General features: G+C 39.7%; 1 protein-coding gene across 10 annotated transcripts in view; it reads left to right on the forward strand.

Moving 5' to 3' along the window:
• The window catches only part of ARID1B (AT-rich interaction domain 1B), a 432,896-nt gene that overhangs the window by 87,851 nt on the left and 326,029 nt on the right, over positions 1–19,016 (forward strand). For 9 of the 10 annotated variants that reach the window (XM_059714361.1, XM_059714369.1, XM_059714374.1 and 6 more), the window contains exon 3: positions 15,469–15,615. The exons of the other annotated variant lie outside the window; for it this stretch is intronic. In XM_059714361.1, the coding sequence (XP_059570344.1) occupies positions 15,469–15,615 (147 nt within the window). The remainder of the gene's footprint in view (positions 1–15,468; positions 15,616–19,016) is intronic. 10 annotated transcript variants of the gene reach the window in all.

Genomic DNA, 19,016 nt, shown 5'->3' on the forward strand with positions numbered 1-19,016 from the left:
GGCTTCAAAACTGTGTGGGATTTAAAAGTAACGTATGTGGGTTTTTAGGTTATATTATTTACATGATAAAACTTTTGAAGTAAAAGATAAATAAATATTCAGCATTAGTATTTCTGATTCACATATTTCATGAAGCCAGTCATTAACCTGCTCTGTAAAGTTCTCAGATGCACGACACTGTGTCTGTTTAGTTTCTGTACTGAATTTTTTGCTTACCTTCCTCAGTGTGCCTTTACTGTATTTGAGAGAGTTTTTACTAGATAGCAGGAAAAGAAGCTAAAGGGAATTTTCAGGGGAGTGCAGCCAGGCAGACTTAATAAATTTTGAAACACATAAAAACCTAGTTCCCAATTGAGGGAGTTAAAGATTTACAGTACATTGGACAAATCTCTTTTTGATAAAGTAAAAATCTTGAGTTCCCAAAGCTTTTCTGAAAACTGGCTTCCTCTGTACTGGTAATGTAGAAAAGGTGTTTTCTTTTCAAGATGAAACCAAGGTTGTTTTCAGATCAGTTACAAGCAACAGTGGGGAAAATGATTTACATGTTTGATCATGGCTTTTTTTTTCTTTGATATAGAGAGTGGTTATAGTGCGTGTTAATTATTTTAGTTATTTTGTTCATTTACATCTGTGGAGGCATGTAGGTATACTGAGCCAAATCCTGCCCACTTTTACTCAAGTGGGTAATTTCATTGATTTCAGTGGGATTATTGGTAATTTCATTGATTTCAGTGGGATTATTGTCTGAATGAAGTGAGCAGGATTTAGGCCATAGTTATACAAGTTGCTAAAATATTACCATCTTTATAATTTTGCCAGAGCAGAAATTGTTTATGACCAAATACTTGCACATCTTTTGTTTTAAAAAGAAAAATAGTGGAAAAATACTAACTGGTATCCAGTTAAGGAATCGATGTATAGGCAGTTTCTTGTATGACATCAGGTTATAGCAATAAAATTAACTTTCTGAATAAACAAAAAATAACTAATTTTGTAAAATCTCATACTAACTTCTTCCTCAAAAAATCCCTCAAAATGCTTTCTAAATGCTCCCAAATAGCTAACTAAAGAAAAGTATGTATTTATAAATGTAAAGATGACTTATCTTAGATTAACAGTTCAGTGGCATTTAGCATGTATCTCTAATATTGAAGGAATCGGATTATCAAGATTTATAGGTTACTTTTAATATCATAGAGTAATTTATTATACCTTTTTAGCATTCCTGTTACTTTGAAATGCTTCTTTTTTAAAGGGCTGTAATTAATAGTTTATCATAAAATATTTCTGCTTTTTATGCAAAATGATATTCATTACTGTTTCTCTTCTAGTTGACATGTGATGACTTCATCTTTTGCCATCTATTTTCTATTTCAAATGAAGGAAAAGGGGGTACTACTGTGTTAAAATGTGTGGGACTGAGGTGTTTCATAACTGGGTCTTGTACTGGGAACTTTTCCCAGTATGCAAAATAACATGGGAAGTTTCCATGCCCCTCCTCAATTAAAAAATCTAATTTTTCCAAATAAGACTTAAAAAAAAAAAAAAAAAAAAGCTGGCATTTAATAATATTTCTGTAGAGTTTTTAAGGGTTTAATTTTTATTTTATATTTTGAATGGTAAATCTTACTTGGAACTATAAACATGTCAGTTGCTTTGTCAGCTCACTTTTTTTCTGTGTGTACCATGGTCCTGGGATATAAATACATAATATACACAGTAGATTAGGGGTCAGCAGTGTTTTTGGGCAGAGTACCAAAAAACCCACAACCTCTATTTGTAAGTTGGTGTGCCATTGGAGAGGGGGGAGTGGGGAGCCATGAAGGGCCCAATCCTTGTTGTGGCAGCAGAGCCCTGACCTCTTCCCTGCCATCTGCCCAGAGGCATGTATACACCCACTGCCTGCAACAAGCCAGACTGGTACTCTGTGATCCCCGGTGTAGCTGCTTGCAACCTCCTGGCCGTCTGCCAGCGGGCTCTGGGCAGGCCCCTGCTGCCTGACACGGAGCCCAGGCTTCTTGTAGCAGGTAGTGGGGAGGCTGCAAGCAGCTGTACTGGGATTTGCAGAGCTCTGGCCCAGCTCATTGCTGGCAGCGGGTGCACACATGCTCTTACGGAGGATGGCGGGGAAGGGTCTGAGGCTGCACTGCCACAACAGGGACTGAACCCTTCGAAGCTTCCCCCCACCCCTGCCATCTGCCCCGACGCACTCATACTAAGCAAAATACCTTCCCATGCCATGTTCTGGCGCACATGCTGAGGGTTGCCTACCCCTGCAGTACACACTATTAATTTTTAATTTTATGTATTTTCAATTAAATTCCAGCCATTTAAAAATTCCAGATAATTTATAACTTGCAGGTTTTTAATATAGTTTTCTTAAAGTGAAAGGAAGGGTTGTGTAGAGTTTGAGAGATGAAAAATACAATTGGAACTGGATGATAAATTTAAAGGATAATCTGTTTTCAGAATTGATACATTATTATATGTTTTCTTAAATTTTCTGGACTTTTAATTGTTACACCCTGGATCAGTTTAGCCCCATGTGTTTAATGTATGTTGCAAGTAAGCTATTTTAAACTAAAGCATCAGCATAAAATACCATATCAGGTTTGGGGGATCAGACCTGAGCAGAGGTTATTAATAAATATCCAAATCAAGGGGATCTTTCTTTATAGATCTGGTTTTTGTTGTTGTTGTTTTTTATTTATTCCATAGTCAGCTAGTAATGTTTTTTGAGTTCCTGCCCTCTTCTCATCACAGTAATGATCCCAGTTTCTGCTGTTCATGTTTTCTCCTTTTCTTTCTTCTAACTCCCATAGCACAGCTTTTTCAATCCAGCATTCACTGCACATGTTCCAGTCATGAGGTTACAAAGCTGACATTGCAGTCTCAGCAGAGGTTATCTTTTTAAAATTCCCTAAAATTCCCCTTTGGCACATCCAGTTTGGCAGCTGGGTTTCTGTAGCAAAGTGATGGAGCCACCCCTCACCTCATGTCCTTTATAAAAATAGAAATCTATTAAACCACTGGCCAGAAGGGCGGATGGGTAAGTGGCTCCCTCCAAAACAGACAGCAATTTTTCCTGAGCTTTTTTTCTCCCATTTTCTATTGCCATACAAAATAAGATTACTATTCGCTATTGACTCAACCAAGTAGTGAACGTTCCAGTTAAAAATTAAAATAAAGCTTGCCTCTTACTCCTAAAGACTTACAGAAACCTTCTGATTTAATAGTGTTTGTAAAACTGTTTAGCGATATTTACTTGCTATTTTGCAATATTTTAAATGTACTGATAATTGAAAATTGTAAAATCAAAAATTTGTTATTTGCACCTAGTCTGAAAGTAACCTGGGTTAAAGGCTGACCAGATCAGAATTAAATACAAAGACTTACCTCAGTTCCAAACAAAGCCATTGCCAGGAAAACAGAACTGGTGTTGAATGAAAGAATTGTTTAGCTAAACTAGACAGAATTGTGTACATGTGATCATATTAAAGAGGTGACCATTTAACTAATAGTGTTCCTAACTAAATGAAAACTGGTATCTTTGACTTGGGTTTTCCAGAAGAATTCTGCTAGCTGGTAAACACAGGCCCCTCTTCAGTTAGAATCATAGACAATTAGGGCTGGAAGGGACATCTAATCCCACCCCCTGCTCAAAGCAGGACCATCCAACTATATCAACCCAGCCAAGAGATACCCCAAAGTACATGAATTATTTGCTGTGGCATTGCTGGGAAGGAAGAGAGAAGGTTTGTTTTTTGTTCAGTTTTATTCTTGGGAAGCACTTGGATATGATGGTGAGGGGCACCTTGTAATTTAGACCAATTTAAACATGCAGCTGCTCCCTGGCCCCTGCCCTGGTCCTGTGCTTTTAACCAAATGTAGTCTCTGGGTGACCTGTATTATCATCCTAACGTAGACCTACCGCAGTTGCTGCTGGGCCCCTGGATCTGGGCTGGGAGGAGCCCCTGTGGTCTGGATCCAGCTCTGGGACCAGGGAGAGTTTGACACCCCTGATCATAGCTGGTTTCTTAAACAAATACAGTATTGTATGCAAGTCAGTATGTTGTTTTCTTCCACATTTTCTTTTATATTTTTGTAGAGAGAAGTTACTTGGGTCTTCCAAAGTGTACTAACCATTCACTGGCTACTGTAGTCCTTAAATCAGCTTTTACAGACTTTTTCTTTGTATCTGTACCATGACTTTTTTGTGGTAAATCCCTGAGCTTGTAGTATGATTTATATTTACATGACACTTTGTTTATTAAAGAGCTTACTATACTTGGGTGGTTTTCAGCCTTTTTAGGCTTGAGGCACCCATCAGAAATTGCTAACTCTTAGTTTTCACTTGTTTTTTGGCTATGGACAAATAATAGAGCAGTCTTTCAGAAAGACCACAACACATCAGAATGTTTGCAACATTATGGATTCCTTTTAGAAATCTCTGGGTTTTCTTGTGAATCGTGTTTGCATACCTAACAGTTCTTTGCATGACACTCTGTGACACCCTTGAAAGAATCTCATGGCTCCCTGGTAGAGATTCACTGATATACTTGTTAGGAAAAACAAGTATAAAATGTTGAATATATTGACTCTGCACATTTTTGTAGATTATCTAAACTACCATGTTATCATTAGACATGGCAAGAATTGCCTTTTTATGTGACTTTGACTTACTGACTTAACTTCTATGTAACTATTGTATGAGGATAATTTTCAGAAGTATGCAGTTTTGTCACTCATGTAAGCACTTGTTGGCTATCTTGTTGACTTAGGAGATAATAGTGTTATACTGAGGCTCCTCCTTCTGATGGGACTTTTTGTAAAGGAGTACATGTTGATGTAAAAAGGTTGTTATTTTGGATGTCACTATAGCTGCTAGGGTTGAGGGAACAGCCTGTTGCCCAGCGGTGGCAGGATATGAGACTTCATAAGTGATGGTCTTAATCTCAGAATGTTAAACGTAAGTGGGTGCCGGTATAGCTTTGTCCTTTTTTGCAGTTTAACTTTTTTTTTTCACCAGCAGTATTATATCTCTGCCATTAGGCAAGTGAGGACTGGGTGTTGAAAATGCAGAGAGAAGAGTGAATAGCATCTCTGAATGCAGTGAAGAAGCTCTAGGGCTCTCACTTTAATGGTGACCATCCTTAATCACTGCCATGAATCGGTTTATGACAGTCCAATGGGGTGGGGGAAGAGTCTGTGGTCTGAAACAAAATGTGTGTTAAAACCTGGGTCACTTGCACTAAAAGGAGGAGAGGAAGCAGAACCTATTCCATTTTCATCCACCTAGCCTGGCATGATAGGAGTACCTTCAACGAACCATCCCACTCCCCAGATCCTTCCATATTCATATCTTTGTGTGAAATCTTAAAACTAACTTTATCAATTTCTTTGTCTTTAACTGAAAGATTTTCCCCCAGTGCAGCTGTCTCATCAAAAGGAGCTCTATAGGCTTTATAGATCAGAGATATTAAATGTACCCAATGGATCCTAGTAAAGTGTTTTAAAGTGCGTAATTGGGGCACTTGAGCATAAAACCACAATTATGCACTTGTGTGTTAATTTTGTGTACAGTTAGACTTGAGTTCAGCCTGGCCGTAAATTAGAGAGATGGCTTTCATTGTGAGTATAAGAACAGGGTATATGAATGCTTGAGCAAAATTGATATTTGTGTAATGCTCTGAAACAAAATACTAATGGTCATAGTAATGGGGGAGGGGAGGAATGCATATGAACATGCAAGCAATTCTGTATTTGCACATTGCATCCAAAGATTAGTAGATACTTGGGATTTACACAGTGCTAGAGCATGATGTTAGATTTATGCTTAATGGAAATATATATGGAAAAAACTGTTTGATAATTTGGCCATGGATAAATGAACTTGATGCCTGATTTTTTCACTAATTGAAAACAGCCTAGCATTTAAAAACAAATAAAGAATCGTGAGTTTTTAATGAGTAATGTTTTGACTGTAATGTATCCTGTGTGTGTTCTGTTCTATCTCCTGTATGTTTTGTGATCCCTTATGTCTCAACAGTTGGATTATCTTTATTTACAGATACTTAAATTTAGTAGTTGGTGTACAAGACTTATTTGTGATAACTAATATGAGAACTAATTTATAGCTTGAATAACATGATTGTAATAAAAACTAAAATGATTGTAATTATGTAAGAAGTGATTATCTACTGTAGCTGAGCTGTTAAGTTTGATTTGCAGGGTTCAGGTCTTAAAAGCTTAAAAGGTAATGTTTTGGCTAAAGAACAGAGTTTGAGTAAATCGAAATATAACATTTTTTGACTACAAGGAAGGTCAGTGTATGTGTGGTTCTCCCTTCTTACCCCCTTTAAATAAAAAAAAAAAATAGGGAGAAAGCCCAAACCATAACTGAATTATTATGATTATAAATGGCAATATTTTGAAACTTTATCTAAACATTCTTATTTTAGAAGCTTGGTTCCTTCCATCTGCCACACAGTAGAAAAAGGGAAAGAAAAGCCACTATTCTAGTGGTGCCAAAGATACAGCCTCTGGAGCTGTTTAATCTGGTGTGTAGGGCTCCTGGAGGGGCTGGAAATTCAAGGGTAGGGCTTTCTGCTGAAATGTGGGTTGAGGAACTCTATTGGGGATGTGATGGAACTTCATTGTGGACATGTATTGGCTTTGTGGAGGCAAGTGACGGTTGCATTAACCCCTGTATCGCCACTCACCCTGCCTGTGGCTCTGGCTTGGTGAGTGTGACCTTTATCGGTCTTTGTTAGTGCTAACATTACATGGTCAAACCCAAAAGAAACAGGGTTATGTGCGTTTTTAAGTGAAACATTGCTGTTCAAAATGTTCGTGGAACTTGGCTCTGAGGTGGTATATCACAGTAGTGGAAATCCTGACATCATGAGATTTATTTATCATCTTCCCGTGCAGCATTATTCTAGGTTGGTCATGTTAACATAAATTTCCTTATCCAATTGGTTTATCCAAGCATTCTGTTCACCTTTGAATATCTTGCTGTAGGGAATTTTTAGTCTCTTATAGCATAAAATGTATGTTTTTGATCTTGCTATGATTTCAGAAGCTAGCAAAATTTGGACTGTAGAAATCACTAAATTTGTCATAGAAGTCACCTAAAAGCTGATATGGAAGTTCTGGGAAGTAATACCGTTTCCTTTTGTGTGTTGACCTTCTGTGCTGTGGGCAGTAGTTGGGGATTGAAACCTGTAGTGAAAGCACAGTGAATTTATAGCCTTCTCTTTTGCTGGATGTGTGGTAAGCTCTTCATGATTAAGTGCATGGTTATCCCTTAGAAAAATAGAGGAATAGGCGCCAAGATGACCTACTATGCTTAGAGTAAGTCGCATTCTGCTGACTCAGAGTGCAAGCCTGCTAGCAATATTGTGGTATTAGCTAAAAAAGTGTCACTAAATTTCATCTGTCTAGAGCAAAACCAGTAGAATTTTGTTAAACAGCATCATATATTCCCTTGACTGCTGGCTTTGTACCCTGAGTGTGAATTTGAATAGAGGGTTGGATTATCAGGCTACTACTGTCTCCTTTGCATTCACCATATTTCCCATAGAAAAATAGGTAGAGGTTGAAACCATGGTTCTCATACACCAGAGATCTTGAAACCACTTGCTCCATTGCAGAATTGTGCTTACAGGCACCCAGTCAAGTTTATTTTTTTCCTAGTTGCACTAACAGATGTAAAGAGTGCAGCAACATAAGGGAGGGTCCTTCTCAGACTGAGGATAGGGATGAGAAGAGATGTGAATAATGGCAAATGGAGAAGCAGTATGGGAGAGAGGTGGATCTAAAAGGAACTGGCCTAGTAGTATAGTGGCAATGCCTTAGATCTGTGAATGAGTTTTTTGTCTCTCTCCCCAAGTGAATAAGGACCTGAATTGCTACAGAGGCAGAGAACTCATTATTTCATAGACATAATTGGCCTTCTCTGGCTGATTGATGATGATGTAACGAAAAACTTGAGTGTCTTGTTGTAAGTCCCCATGACTGGGTAGAACCAGAAAAGAGCATAGGTGTCCTGGTACCTGCTCTTTGAAACAACATGTGTGAGGGAAGTACATGGGCTGCAGAGGACCGTTTCCCTTTTACTCTTCTGAGAAGGGAAGGAACTTGGGGAAAAGTGAAATACAGAAAATTCAAAGGGGAAGCAGTTGAATGAGGAAAAAGTGGGGAGAGAAAAGAGGAAGCTTGATACGGAGAGGAGAGAGAGAATGTGTTAAATGTCTCTTTCTCTCTCAACTGCTTGGATTGATTGCTAAAATAAATTTGGAATTAAAGCCTTTCTGTAAAGAATTTCCAATCTGTCTATAATTGTGTTTGGGATTTTCCTGTTCCTTAAGTAGGCAAAAATGACGTTTCATCCAGCATTCTACATTAAGATCACTCACTGTTAAGACTCATGCGCTACCTCCTACATGATCCTTGCTTTTAATGCTTAAAGGCATCTCTCAAATTCTTACCTGAGGGAAGATAAAATGTTTGTATGTAGCTTTTTGTTTAATGGATTTATTTTTATTTGAGAAATAATGAACAAGGTATAGGTTATTTCCAGAGGATTAATGACCAGCTGGGAGGAGTTGATGACCAAGGGCTGTGTCTTGGGCCATCAATCACACACAGTCATTAATCCCCAGGAAATCCCATGCTGAAGTCCTTACTCTTGTTATTAGATAAAAATGAGAATAAACATAGGCTTTTGCATTTTTCTCCAAATAATAGCTGAAATTGTGGTAGGGATGGACCTAGTATTTCTAACCTGTACTTAAAACATTCAGATTGCTTGACTCTTCCATCTTTCTCTTCAGTTCATTAGGAAGAAAAACAGAACAAAGAGTTATAATTTTATATTCTTTAAAGTTGGCAGTCCACCATAACTTTTTTGAATTATTTGTTGGTCTTTAATAAGATTACTCAAATGTTCTGTGTTGTGTATCAGTATGGTAGGTGTGCGTATAAAATATGGAAACATCCTGCTGTGGATGATCTGTATTTTTGTAGCATTAGTATGAGCTGTAGTGCAGTATAAAAAGCAACTGCAACAAGCTCTTGTGTGAGAAATTTTTATCCCTATTGTTTTACTCGTCCGTTTTACCTTCCCTTGAAGCAGGTTTTATGCAGAGATTTTTTTCCTGTTTTTTTTTCTTTTTTAGTTATCTTTGATAGTGTCATAGATTTTAGCATTTATGGCAGAGGTAGTTTTCATCAATTCATGACAGGGGAATCAAAGTGTTCTTTTTAGAAGGAGAGATATTGCCTTTTCCTTAGAAATGATTGACTGTTTTGTGGTGGTAGTCTTTATTTATTTGGCTCTCATCATGAAGAATAGCAAACTTATTCAAAATCTCAGTACATCAAAAATATGTCAATACATAAAACATAAGTACTATTCCATACTACTGCTACATGCAAAAAACTATGTTAATATGATGTGAAGGTTGCACAGCTAAGAAATCAGAAAACATAAATGCTAAGGTTTCAACAGCCACATTAACTGAGCCACATTTCACATCCTCTGTATTTTATGGAATACATTTGACAACATAAATCAGAAGTAGAAGGTGCTATATATGTGCAACATGGCTCAGTTAATGTTGCTGTTGGAACCTTAATGTCTGCTTCCAAACTAAGGAGTTTTCTAAAAAATTGTGCGACCTTAGTGGTTTTTGCATCCTCTGCCCTTTCTCTCTTGTGTGTCTAAATTGATCCAGGGCCTGTCTAAATTGTAGATTGCAATGTAGTATAGAGAGACCTTAAACATACTAGCTCAGGTTCTGGAAGCAGCACAGATCTCCATGCTGAGTTCCATCCTGAGAAGCAGAATAAATTTACCTCCCCCTATCTTCATGTTGTTGCAGTTAAGGTGTTTTCAGAACTTGAGCTAGTTTGTATAAACAACCTAGCTTGGGTATCAGGCTACTTGTTGTTTAGACATTTCCCTAGTGACTTTGCACAGCCTACTATCCTGTATGTTGCTGGAAGCAGTGTTATGGTGTACCAACATAAAAGGATGCACTTTACATCTCTCCTCCTTATGGTAGCTTATAGGATGGGCCCTAATTTGGCCCAGTGTTGGTCTTTAAATGTTCCCAATAAAACTTCGAAGTTTATATCTCAGCAAGGTGAAGGAATGGAAATGCTTCTTTTGCTACTATTGTCTATCTGATGGCTATCTGAACTAGCAAGACAGTGTGCAAGCTCACAATTGTGACTTGTGTATCTTACTAAAGGTAAAGGCAATAACTTAAAGTGAAAGATGAAAATTTGCAGAATGTTGTAGAATATATATAAAAAAAAACCCCGTAAAGGCACCTTAAAATCATAAGAGTTGTGATTTGTTTCTCCTGCCACTAATGTTGATGCAGAATTTTTATTTTACATTACTTTTAGGATCTTAGTTGTGCTCTTAAGTGAGAAATATTTGCAGCCTTCAGAAAGCCTGTACCTATATAGGCAAGCATGAGCTGGGGACAGTGATGTCACAAAAGAGACAACACTTCACTATATTAGCTCTTGGTAGATTGCCACTGGGAATTTTCCAAAAAGATTCCCCCCCCTCAATTGCTTGTAATATTTTGCTTTCCTTCTCTCTTCCCTCCCTCTTCCCAACCAATTTCTCTCTGAGGATAGTGCTTAATTTATATCTCAAGTTTCAAATTTCAGCCACATTTGTTGTAACTAAATTATAAAAATAGTTTTTTATGGGGAAAAGTAAATCTGTACTCAGGATGAAAAGAAAGGTGTTGATCAGAGTTTCAGTAATCACCCCCCACCCTATGCTGTCATAGTTCAAGCTTTCTGTACTTTTGTGTAAGAGAGTTCATGCTTCAGAAAGCTACAAGAGTATGAAATCAGAATTTTATAATTTAAACCATATGACAACCTGAGTTATAACTGTCACTATTAGTGACCACTGTAGAGTAAAAAAAGAATTAAAATGTGATATGCTGTGTTGTTGACATAGGAAACGTGCTGGTAGTGTGGCACATAATTGCATGAAAACATAATTTCTCTGGGAATCCCATTCACTAGATTATGCCAAATGCGCAATTTCAGTATCATAGTTATTAAGAAAACAGAAAGTAATTGTCACTAAAAAGGTTGCGTTACTTTCTGCATTCATTCCCTAGTTTGATCTTTGGGTTACATGCACTGTTTCATAACATAACAGCACGCTCAGTTAGTCAGCTGCCTTCTCTTGTGCTCTGGCCTGTGGAGTTCAGTTGTATCTTTTTTTTTAGAGAGAGATCCCTGATAACCAGGGATCCTGATTTTCCCTGATTTAAAAAAAAAATTGCAAATTCTCTGATAACCTCCCCCCCAAAAAATCCATGATTAAAATGGCATGCCACTAATATATAGTACCAATTGAACACAATGTTTTATTGATATATTTGCCATTTTAAAGCAATTTGGAAGCCTACCAGTGCCTCAGTTACTATAGTAAAAATAAATTCAAAGTATCTATACATTTTGGTATTTGATTTGGGGTTTTTCATCATGGAAAATGAGAGCTCCCTCTGCCCCCTTAGCTCACCAGGACCCAGATCCAGGCCCCTCCCTCACTCCCACGCTACAGTCTCCAAGCCGTGCTGGTGTCCCTCACTCCCCACCCACAACCCCTTGGTCCTGGTGGTGCCACTCATCCCTGCTCCCCCAGCCCTGTTGGTACCCCTTCCCGAAACCATCGTGCTGAAGGGGGCCCTCAGCTGCCAGGGGCATGTGGCCAGGGACCCAGATCCACAGCCCCCTGCAGCAGCCAGGGGCTCAGGCATTGCTGTCCACGGGTGGCTGCTACAGCCCGAGCAGGGAGCGCTGCTCCCCCTCCCCTGCAGGCAGCACAGCAGAGTGGAGTCTGTGGGGGGAGGGGCGGTAGGAGCTTTCCTGCCTGGCCCCGCACTGCCCTGCCATGTGCCAGGTGCTGCCAGCTGGGCCTCGGAGGCCCCGAGGGAGGGCAGCAGGATGGGGAGCCCGCAGCATGTAGCCTGTACCCACCCACGCACACATGTCTGGGGGGCATGTGCCCTCTCTGCTCCCACCAGGAGCGCGCACAGTGGTAGGGAACAACCCTTGCAGCCCCCAAGTGAGCTGCCCTCAGCCCTGTCCCACTCCCTGCAAGTCTCCCTAGAGACCAGCATAGGAGCTGGTCTCTAGGCTGCCTGGTGGTCATGTGCATGGTGCCCCCTGCCTGATTGCTCCCTCCCCCCCCTTGCAGACTGGACCTCTGCCAGCCTGCAGAGCGCGCCTTACAAAAGAGCAAAATCAGGAATCCTGATTCCTGCTTATAACAGCCAGGGTGTTCAAATTTATCACCCCCAAAATAATAGTCCAAAAGCTCCTATCAGACAAAAGCCTTCAGTGGGAAGAACATGTTCTTTTGAGACTGATCTCTTGAGCCAGTAAAAATCTGGACTTCTTTGAAGACAGGATTTGCCAGTCAGTGAGGTTTTCCTGGGCTTGTCTTCCTGTTGAGCACCTGAGATGGCTATGCAAGATCCAGGAGAAGAGCAAAATTCAGTGTCACTAGAATATGTCCCTCACTTTCAGCCTAGATATGGATTAACCAAATGGTTAAGTGGAACTCACTGTTGCTGGGCACAGATCATTTCAGTGGAGCATTGGCCAGGCTTTCCTATCCCAGCTGTTGGGTGTTGCAACTACTTGTCCTACAACTACTGGTATGCCTGAGCTTAAATACTAATTCTGTTATACCTTATTTTTTTAATTATGCTAATGTCCATAATGCTGTCTGTTAAGCCTTCTCCTAAGTCATTGAATTTAGCCATGGCTTGGACATACAAAAATTGCTTGAAAGTTCCATTTTTGTCAAGGTATTACTTCAACAAAGGATGTCAGCCACAAGACCCTTGCTCAGGCAAGGATGAAGGATTATGGTCTGAGTTGTATGTTTAATTGGATTTCTCTCACTTCTTCATTCTAGCTGCCAATTTGGTTTCTCTTTTATTCTCCTCCCTTCTTTTTTCTTAGCAGCCAAAAGCAGTTTAATCACTGATGGTCAATCCTGCTACTCCAAAATATAATGCCATTTGTGCTGCGCAAGTGAGATAGGAGTCATGGTATAATTATTACAGTTTCTCTGCTCCCCTAGAAATAGATTCAAGCTCTGGTCTATTCTCCCTGTACCCTCCCAGGAATTCATGTGCTGACACAAGAGGAGTAAAGCTTTTTGAATTTTGATCTGTGTTGTAAGGGCTACAAAAGATATGGGTCTAAGAATGAAAGGTAGGAGCTACCTTAGAAAGAAAGCTGGTGCTAAGGTCATTTATTGCAAGCAGAGCATGCATCTGGCTTCAGAATTTTTTTGTTCTGGGGAAATTTTAATTGCTGTTTTTATTTATTAAGAGTATTTTATATATAATATGAAAGCAGAAGAACACACTCTTTACTAAGTTTGTTTGCTAGCAGTATCATATGCTTGCTCACTGTAAGGCAAGGAAAATCAGTTTCTGTGTTGTCTATTGTTTATTAAAATGCTGAGAAAAATTGAGCTAGGCATTTTACAGAACTTAAAAGGGAACCCTGCCCTGAAAAGCATGCAGTCTCAAAGTAGATGTAACACAACAAATGATAAAACAGAAAGATTGTGGCTGGAAAAGCTGGGAGGACATAAAATGTAAATAAAATACTCTCATTGCTTATATTTGCCATCTATATATCTTGGTGTTGGTATTCTTGTTATTTTAGTTGGTATACCTTGCAAGAAAGTGGGAAGATTCATAAGAGTAAAGGAGGAAAAAGAAAGAAAAGATGGAGTGATGGAGGAGAGTAAAGTGCAAGCAAATAGATGAGGCAAGGAACAAGAATGAAAGTAGTAGAGGCGTTCTTATATTGACAAAGTGCTGAGGACTTACCAAAACGTAATGACTGGCCAGTTTGTGGCAAAAGCAAAAAGATCAGATCAGTTTGTGATAGTGGCAGTAACTTGGAAAGTATATGCAAAGCATTCTAGAGTTCTTTCAGTGCAGCTAAACTGTGGTGGTGATGTTAGATGTTTCTGAGGTTGACTTCATATTTGCTCTAATCACCTATGTTAAGGGGCGAAAGATTCACACATGGCTCTCAGGCTCCTTGCTGGCTGCCAGTACCCATTATTGCTCCTGCCACTATGGCAGCCACGGTCTCTGCTCTCTCCTTCCTGCTTATAGTTTCAACTTCATGGCCCTGTTTCTAGAGGTGGAGAAATGTTGTGGGAGGGGCCTGGGGAGCCTGCTGTCCAGTGTGGGGGGGAGGGCACAGGGGAGGAATTTAGTGGGGGGAATCCCAGGGGGCCCACCCTCCTTATTCCACCCCCTCCCTCCCTCCCTCCCCGGATGTGGCCCTTGGCAGCTCTGAACTTGGGACAGCCCTGGCCTGTGTAATATTGCTGCAGAAGCTGCCTACCTTGATGTAGGACATAAAATAATTAGGCTCAGTAAAAAGATATGCCTGTGCTTCAAATACCCAGTATAGGGCCACTAGTTGGGCACTTGTTGAAAATCTCCTTTTCAAATCGTTGCAGCCTCAGTTGTTGTCAAGAACCTTTTAAACTTCAAAGGTACACGATGGAGGGCTTACAAGTTAACTTGTGGTGGCACAAAGATACCAGAAACCCAAATACGTTGGACACGTTAAGTAATAGGCTTTAATTTATAGCTTCAGTTATTTCTATGGGTAATGGGTCAATCCATGACACTTGCACTGATTTGTTACAGGACCTTTGGCCAGTTAGCTATATATATTTGTGTTACATTACTGTTTGAATGATTGCTTTTGAGAAGTTCTATTTTGACAAAGAAGGAAGAGTCTTAGAAAGATTGATCTCTGAGACCATTTCTTTTTCTTTTTCACTAAGGAAGTTAGATAAGCCTTGAAAATGGCCCTCTTTGGAAAATTTGTATCATACCAAAAAAAAAAAACAAACCAATCCTAAAAGTTTGCAATTGCACAAAAATGGGTACTGTACCTGTCACTGTAACAGTGGCATTCTCATGTAAAATCTTGCCTCAAAATTATGTTCTTTCATCATGCTACTTTTTAATTGACTAAACATAGCAATTCCTATAGTAAGTTGCCTTGTACAGCAGTGCCTATGGAGAATAAATGTCTTCTATCCAAACAGTTTTTTCATTCATTTTGAAATTTGATATACACAATTTTGGTGTTCACAAATTTAAGTTACAGTAGCAAATAGTAATTGGTAAGTGCTTTCCTTGAACATTTTAATTGATAAGAAAGTATACCTAGTACTGAATTCGATACTTTGCAAATGCATCGGAAGTCTTCCATTAGCTGCTGACTGAAAGAGCTGGTAATATTGGGTCAGGTTTGTTGGTAAGGGCAATAATTCTATTTGGGTGTTAATGTGCAACTGTGACCTTACTTGGTTTTGTATGAGTTGACTTCTTGACTCATGTCTGCTTTTCTTGGCTCTCCTAACAGATGCCACCTCAGTATGGTCAGCAAGGTGTAAGTGGCTACTGCCAGCAGGGCCAACAGCCATATTACAACCAGCAGCCACAGCCTCAGCATCTTCCACCCCAGGCACAGTATCTGTCACAGGCCCAGCAGAGGTACCAGACACAGCAGGTAAGCATATTCAGCCCCTGCTCACAGTTGCCCTGATGCTCTAAAATAAAAAAGGCAATGTTTAGAGGATGGAATATTTTTCTCAATGGTTACTATTTATTTTTTTAACCTATTCTAGAAATTAAAGCTAGGACATTCTGTTTTTAGAAAGTCTTGGTGTTTATGTAGTGCTGTCAAAGTTTTGCTTTATTTCTAGGTTCAAGCTGTTGGCTTTATTCTAAATTCAAATTGTACATTCCCATTTGATCACCCCATCCTCTTCTACGAGGTAACAGATTTCTTCTTTGATTTAATATAGAAATGAGGAGAGGAGGGCAAAAGACTAACATGTCTCTTGTATTCGAATTCTTTGCAAGTCATGCTCTGATGCCTCCTGCATCTGATAGGATTTATTTTGGATTTTTTTTAGAAAAAGACCTTGTTGAGCTGCTGTTTCAAGGGAGCTGGTAGGGAGAGAACAAACATTTCAAATAATACATTATTTTCTTCATTCAGTACATCCGGTCAGCTGTGCTAAATAACCCTAATTCCATGACAGTTACTGTTTTGTGTTTATTTCTAGCTGTGCTACCCAAGCTAAATATTTCTCTTCATCAGTGCTGCTACAGATATGAGGGCATTTGTTTGCTTAAGCTTTTAAAAAATAAAAAAGGTGATCTTGTTAACAAGTAAGGTCTAAAGTAATAAAGGATGGCTCAACATGATAGAACCTGAGGAATTCCTGTGTGATGTATTGTGTAATGAAATAGACCTTAGTTCCCTTCATTTCATGTAAATCAACATGTAAGCTGAGTTCTACATGCATTCCCAGAATGTTAGCCACAGAAGTGCAGCCTAGAAAGAAAGGAACAAGAGAGGCAAATTAAACCAAAATATATTTAATATCCTTGGGGATCTAAAAGAATGTTGCTGCTGAAGACTAGATGTAGTATTATTGCTTTTTGCCACTGACTGGTGAACGTCCCATCAGGCAGCATTCACAGTATTTGGGGCTATTCTTGGTATGAGGTATAAACCTTTGCCTGGGAAAAAATGCTAAGCGACTCTGTAGGCCTCATGCTAGTGCTGTCCTTAGTCAGGTTTTAAAATGACAGTATAACGCTTCTTCTGATTTATCATCATTAGATGAAGAAATCCTAGCATGTACAAAAATTCTATTGTGAATTAACCTTTTCTTATTCCAGTACTGTATAATATATGAAATATAGTTCTCAAGCTTACCAGTGATGGTGTTTCAGACACCTGACCCTTCCATCTTTTGAGTTATTTTAAACCTATGTAACATTTCATCAAGGGGATGTTAACATCTAAAGAAGTTATTCCTTTAGACACGAGTAGTTGAAGCTTGTGGTTTGGGAACTGAAGCTCCAGAGCCCTGTCTCCACTGGCAACCTGTGGGAAAGATATTTCAGAGTTATGAGTAGCATAATATGCAAAGATTAATATTGAAAAAGTCAGGAGCTGTATTTTCACTTTTCTTGATGAAATGGAGATTTGTAAATTATAGTGTAATTTCAAAGTGTAGCAATCTTGAAAATAACTAAAATATAGGTCTATTTTCAGTTAGATTTTAGCAACAGGGATAAATATCTCAGTATTTAATTTTTAGAAGGGGTACAGAATTCATAGGATTTGGTACAGTGGGAAAAGCTATTATACTAGTTTCACTGGTTTGTATTTTAAAAAAATTCTGTATTACAATCTTTAGTTTCTCTTTTCCTATTCTGCCTTAAAATCTACCACTACCTGCTCTATAATTCTGGCTATTGGGAAAGTGGGGATAAAAACAGAACAAACTGTCAATTATCACTTATCCTGTTTAGTCTTATTCTTCTTTTGACCCTGGAAGTGTGTAGATTTCACCCGTTTTATCTACCCTTTCTCATTACCTTTTTTACATTGGATCCATTTTTATTGAAACGGAATTGGCATTAGAAAGAACTTTTTTTTGGACTGGCCATATCCTTAGAGACTTCTCAAAGATGATAGTTGTCCCCTGTACTTACATTGAGCCCAAGAAGAACAGGCTGGGGCAGTCATTACTAGGGTTTTTTCTGAGGAAAATGCTTGGGTCAGGAACTGAAGGAAATGTCTATTATTAATATTTATTTACATGTGTAGAGCCTAACAGCCCAGGCCATAGATTGAGACCATGTTGCATTAGCTGGTGTCCAAACATTGAGCAAAAGTATGGCTCCTGCCACCAAGCGCTTACCATCTAAATAAGATGAGACAGTAGACAGATTCATACCTACTGGGGGAGGCTCAAAGAAACAATGAGTATCGGCAAGCATAATGACAGTTTACACCCGAGGGTACCCAAGGAGCTGGCAAGCATCATAGCTCAGCCACTGGCACGGATCTTTGAGAACTCCTGGCACCCTGGTGAAGTGCCCAAAGATTGGAAAAAGGCCAATGTGGTGCCTATCTTCAAGAAAGGGAGAAAAGTGGATCTGGCAAGCTATAGGCCCATCAGCCTGACCTCTATCCCAGGGAAGGTCTTAGAAAAAATTATCAAAGAGGCCATTCTTAGCAGACTGGTTGATGGCAACATCCTGAGGGATAGCCAGCACGAGTTTGTTGCAGGTAGGTCTTGCTTGACCAATCTTATTTCTTTCTACAACCAGGTGACCTATCACCTGGACAAGGGAGAAGAGATTGATGTCGTGTATCTTGACTTTAAAAAAGCCTTCGATCTGGTATCCCACGATCACCTCTTAGCAAAACTGGCTAACTTCAGCCTCGGCCTCACCACGATCCGCTGGCTGCAGAATTGGCTCCGTGGTCGGACCCAGAAGCCAGTGGTTGATCGAAGTCAATTGTCGTGGTGCCCTGTGACCAGTGGGGTCCCACAAGGCTCTGTCCTTGGACCTGTACTATTCAACGTCTTCATTAATGATGTGGACATTGGTATCAGAAGTGGACTGGCCAAGTTCGCCGACGACACCAAACTCTGGGGTAAAGCGTCCACACCTGAAGACAGGAGGGCGATCCAGGCTGACCTTGACAGGCTCAGGAAATGGGCGGATGAGAACCTGATGGTGTTTAACACTGAAAAATGCAGGGTTCTCCACCTTGGGAAGAAAAACCTGCAGCATCCTTATAAGGCTCAGCAGTGCTACGCTGGCTAGCACTATGGACGAAAGGGACTTGGGGGTCATGATTGACCACAAGATGAACATGAGCCTTCAATGTGATACTGCTGCTAGTAAAGTGACCAAAACGCTGGCTTGCCATCCACAGATGCTTCTCAAGCAAATCCCAGGACGTCATTCTCCTGTTGTACTCGGCCTTGGTGAGGCCGCACCTGGAGTACTGCATCCAGTTTGGGGCTCCACAATTCAAAAAGGATGTGGAGGAGCTTCAGAGAGTGCAGAGGAGAGCCACACGTATAATCAGAG

Source organism: Alligator mississippiensis, chromosome 1 (assembly GCF_030867095.1).
Source record: "Alligator mississippiensis isolate rAllMis1 chromosome 1, rAllMis1, whole genome shotgun sequence".
NCBI classification, from domain to species: Eukaryota; Metazoa; Chordata; order Crocodylia; family Alligatoridae; genus Alligator; species Alligator mississippiensis.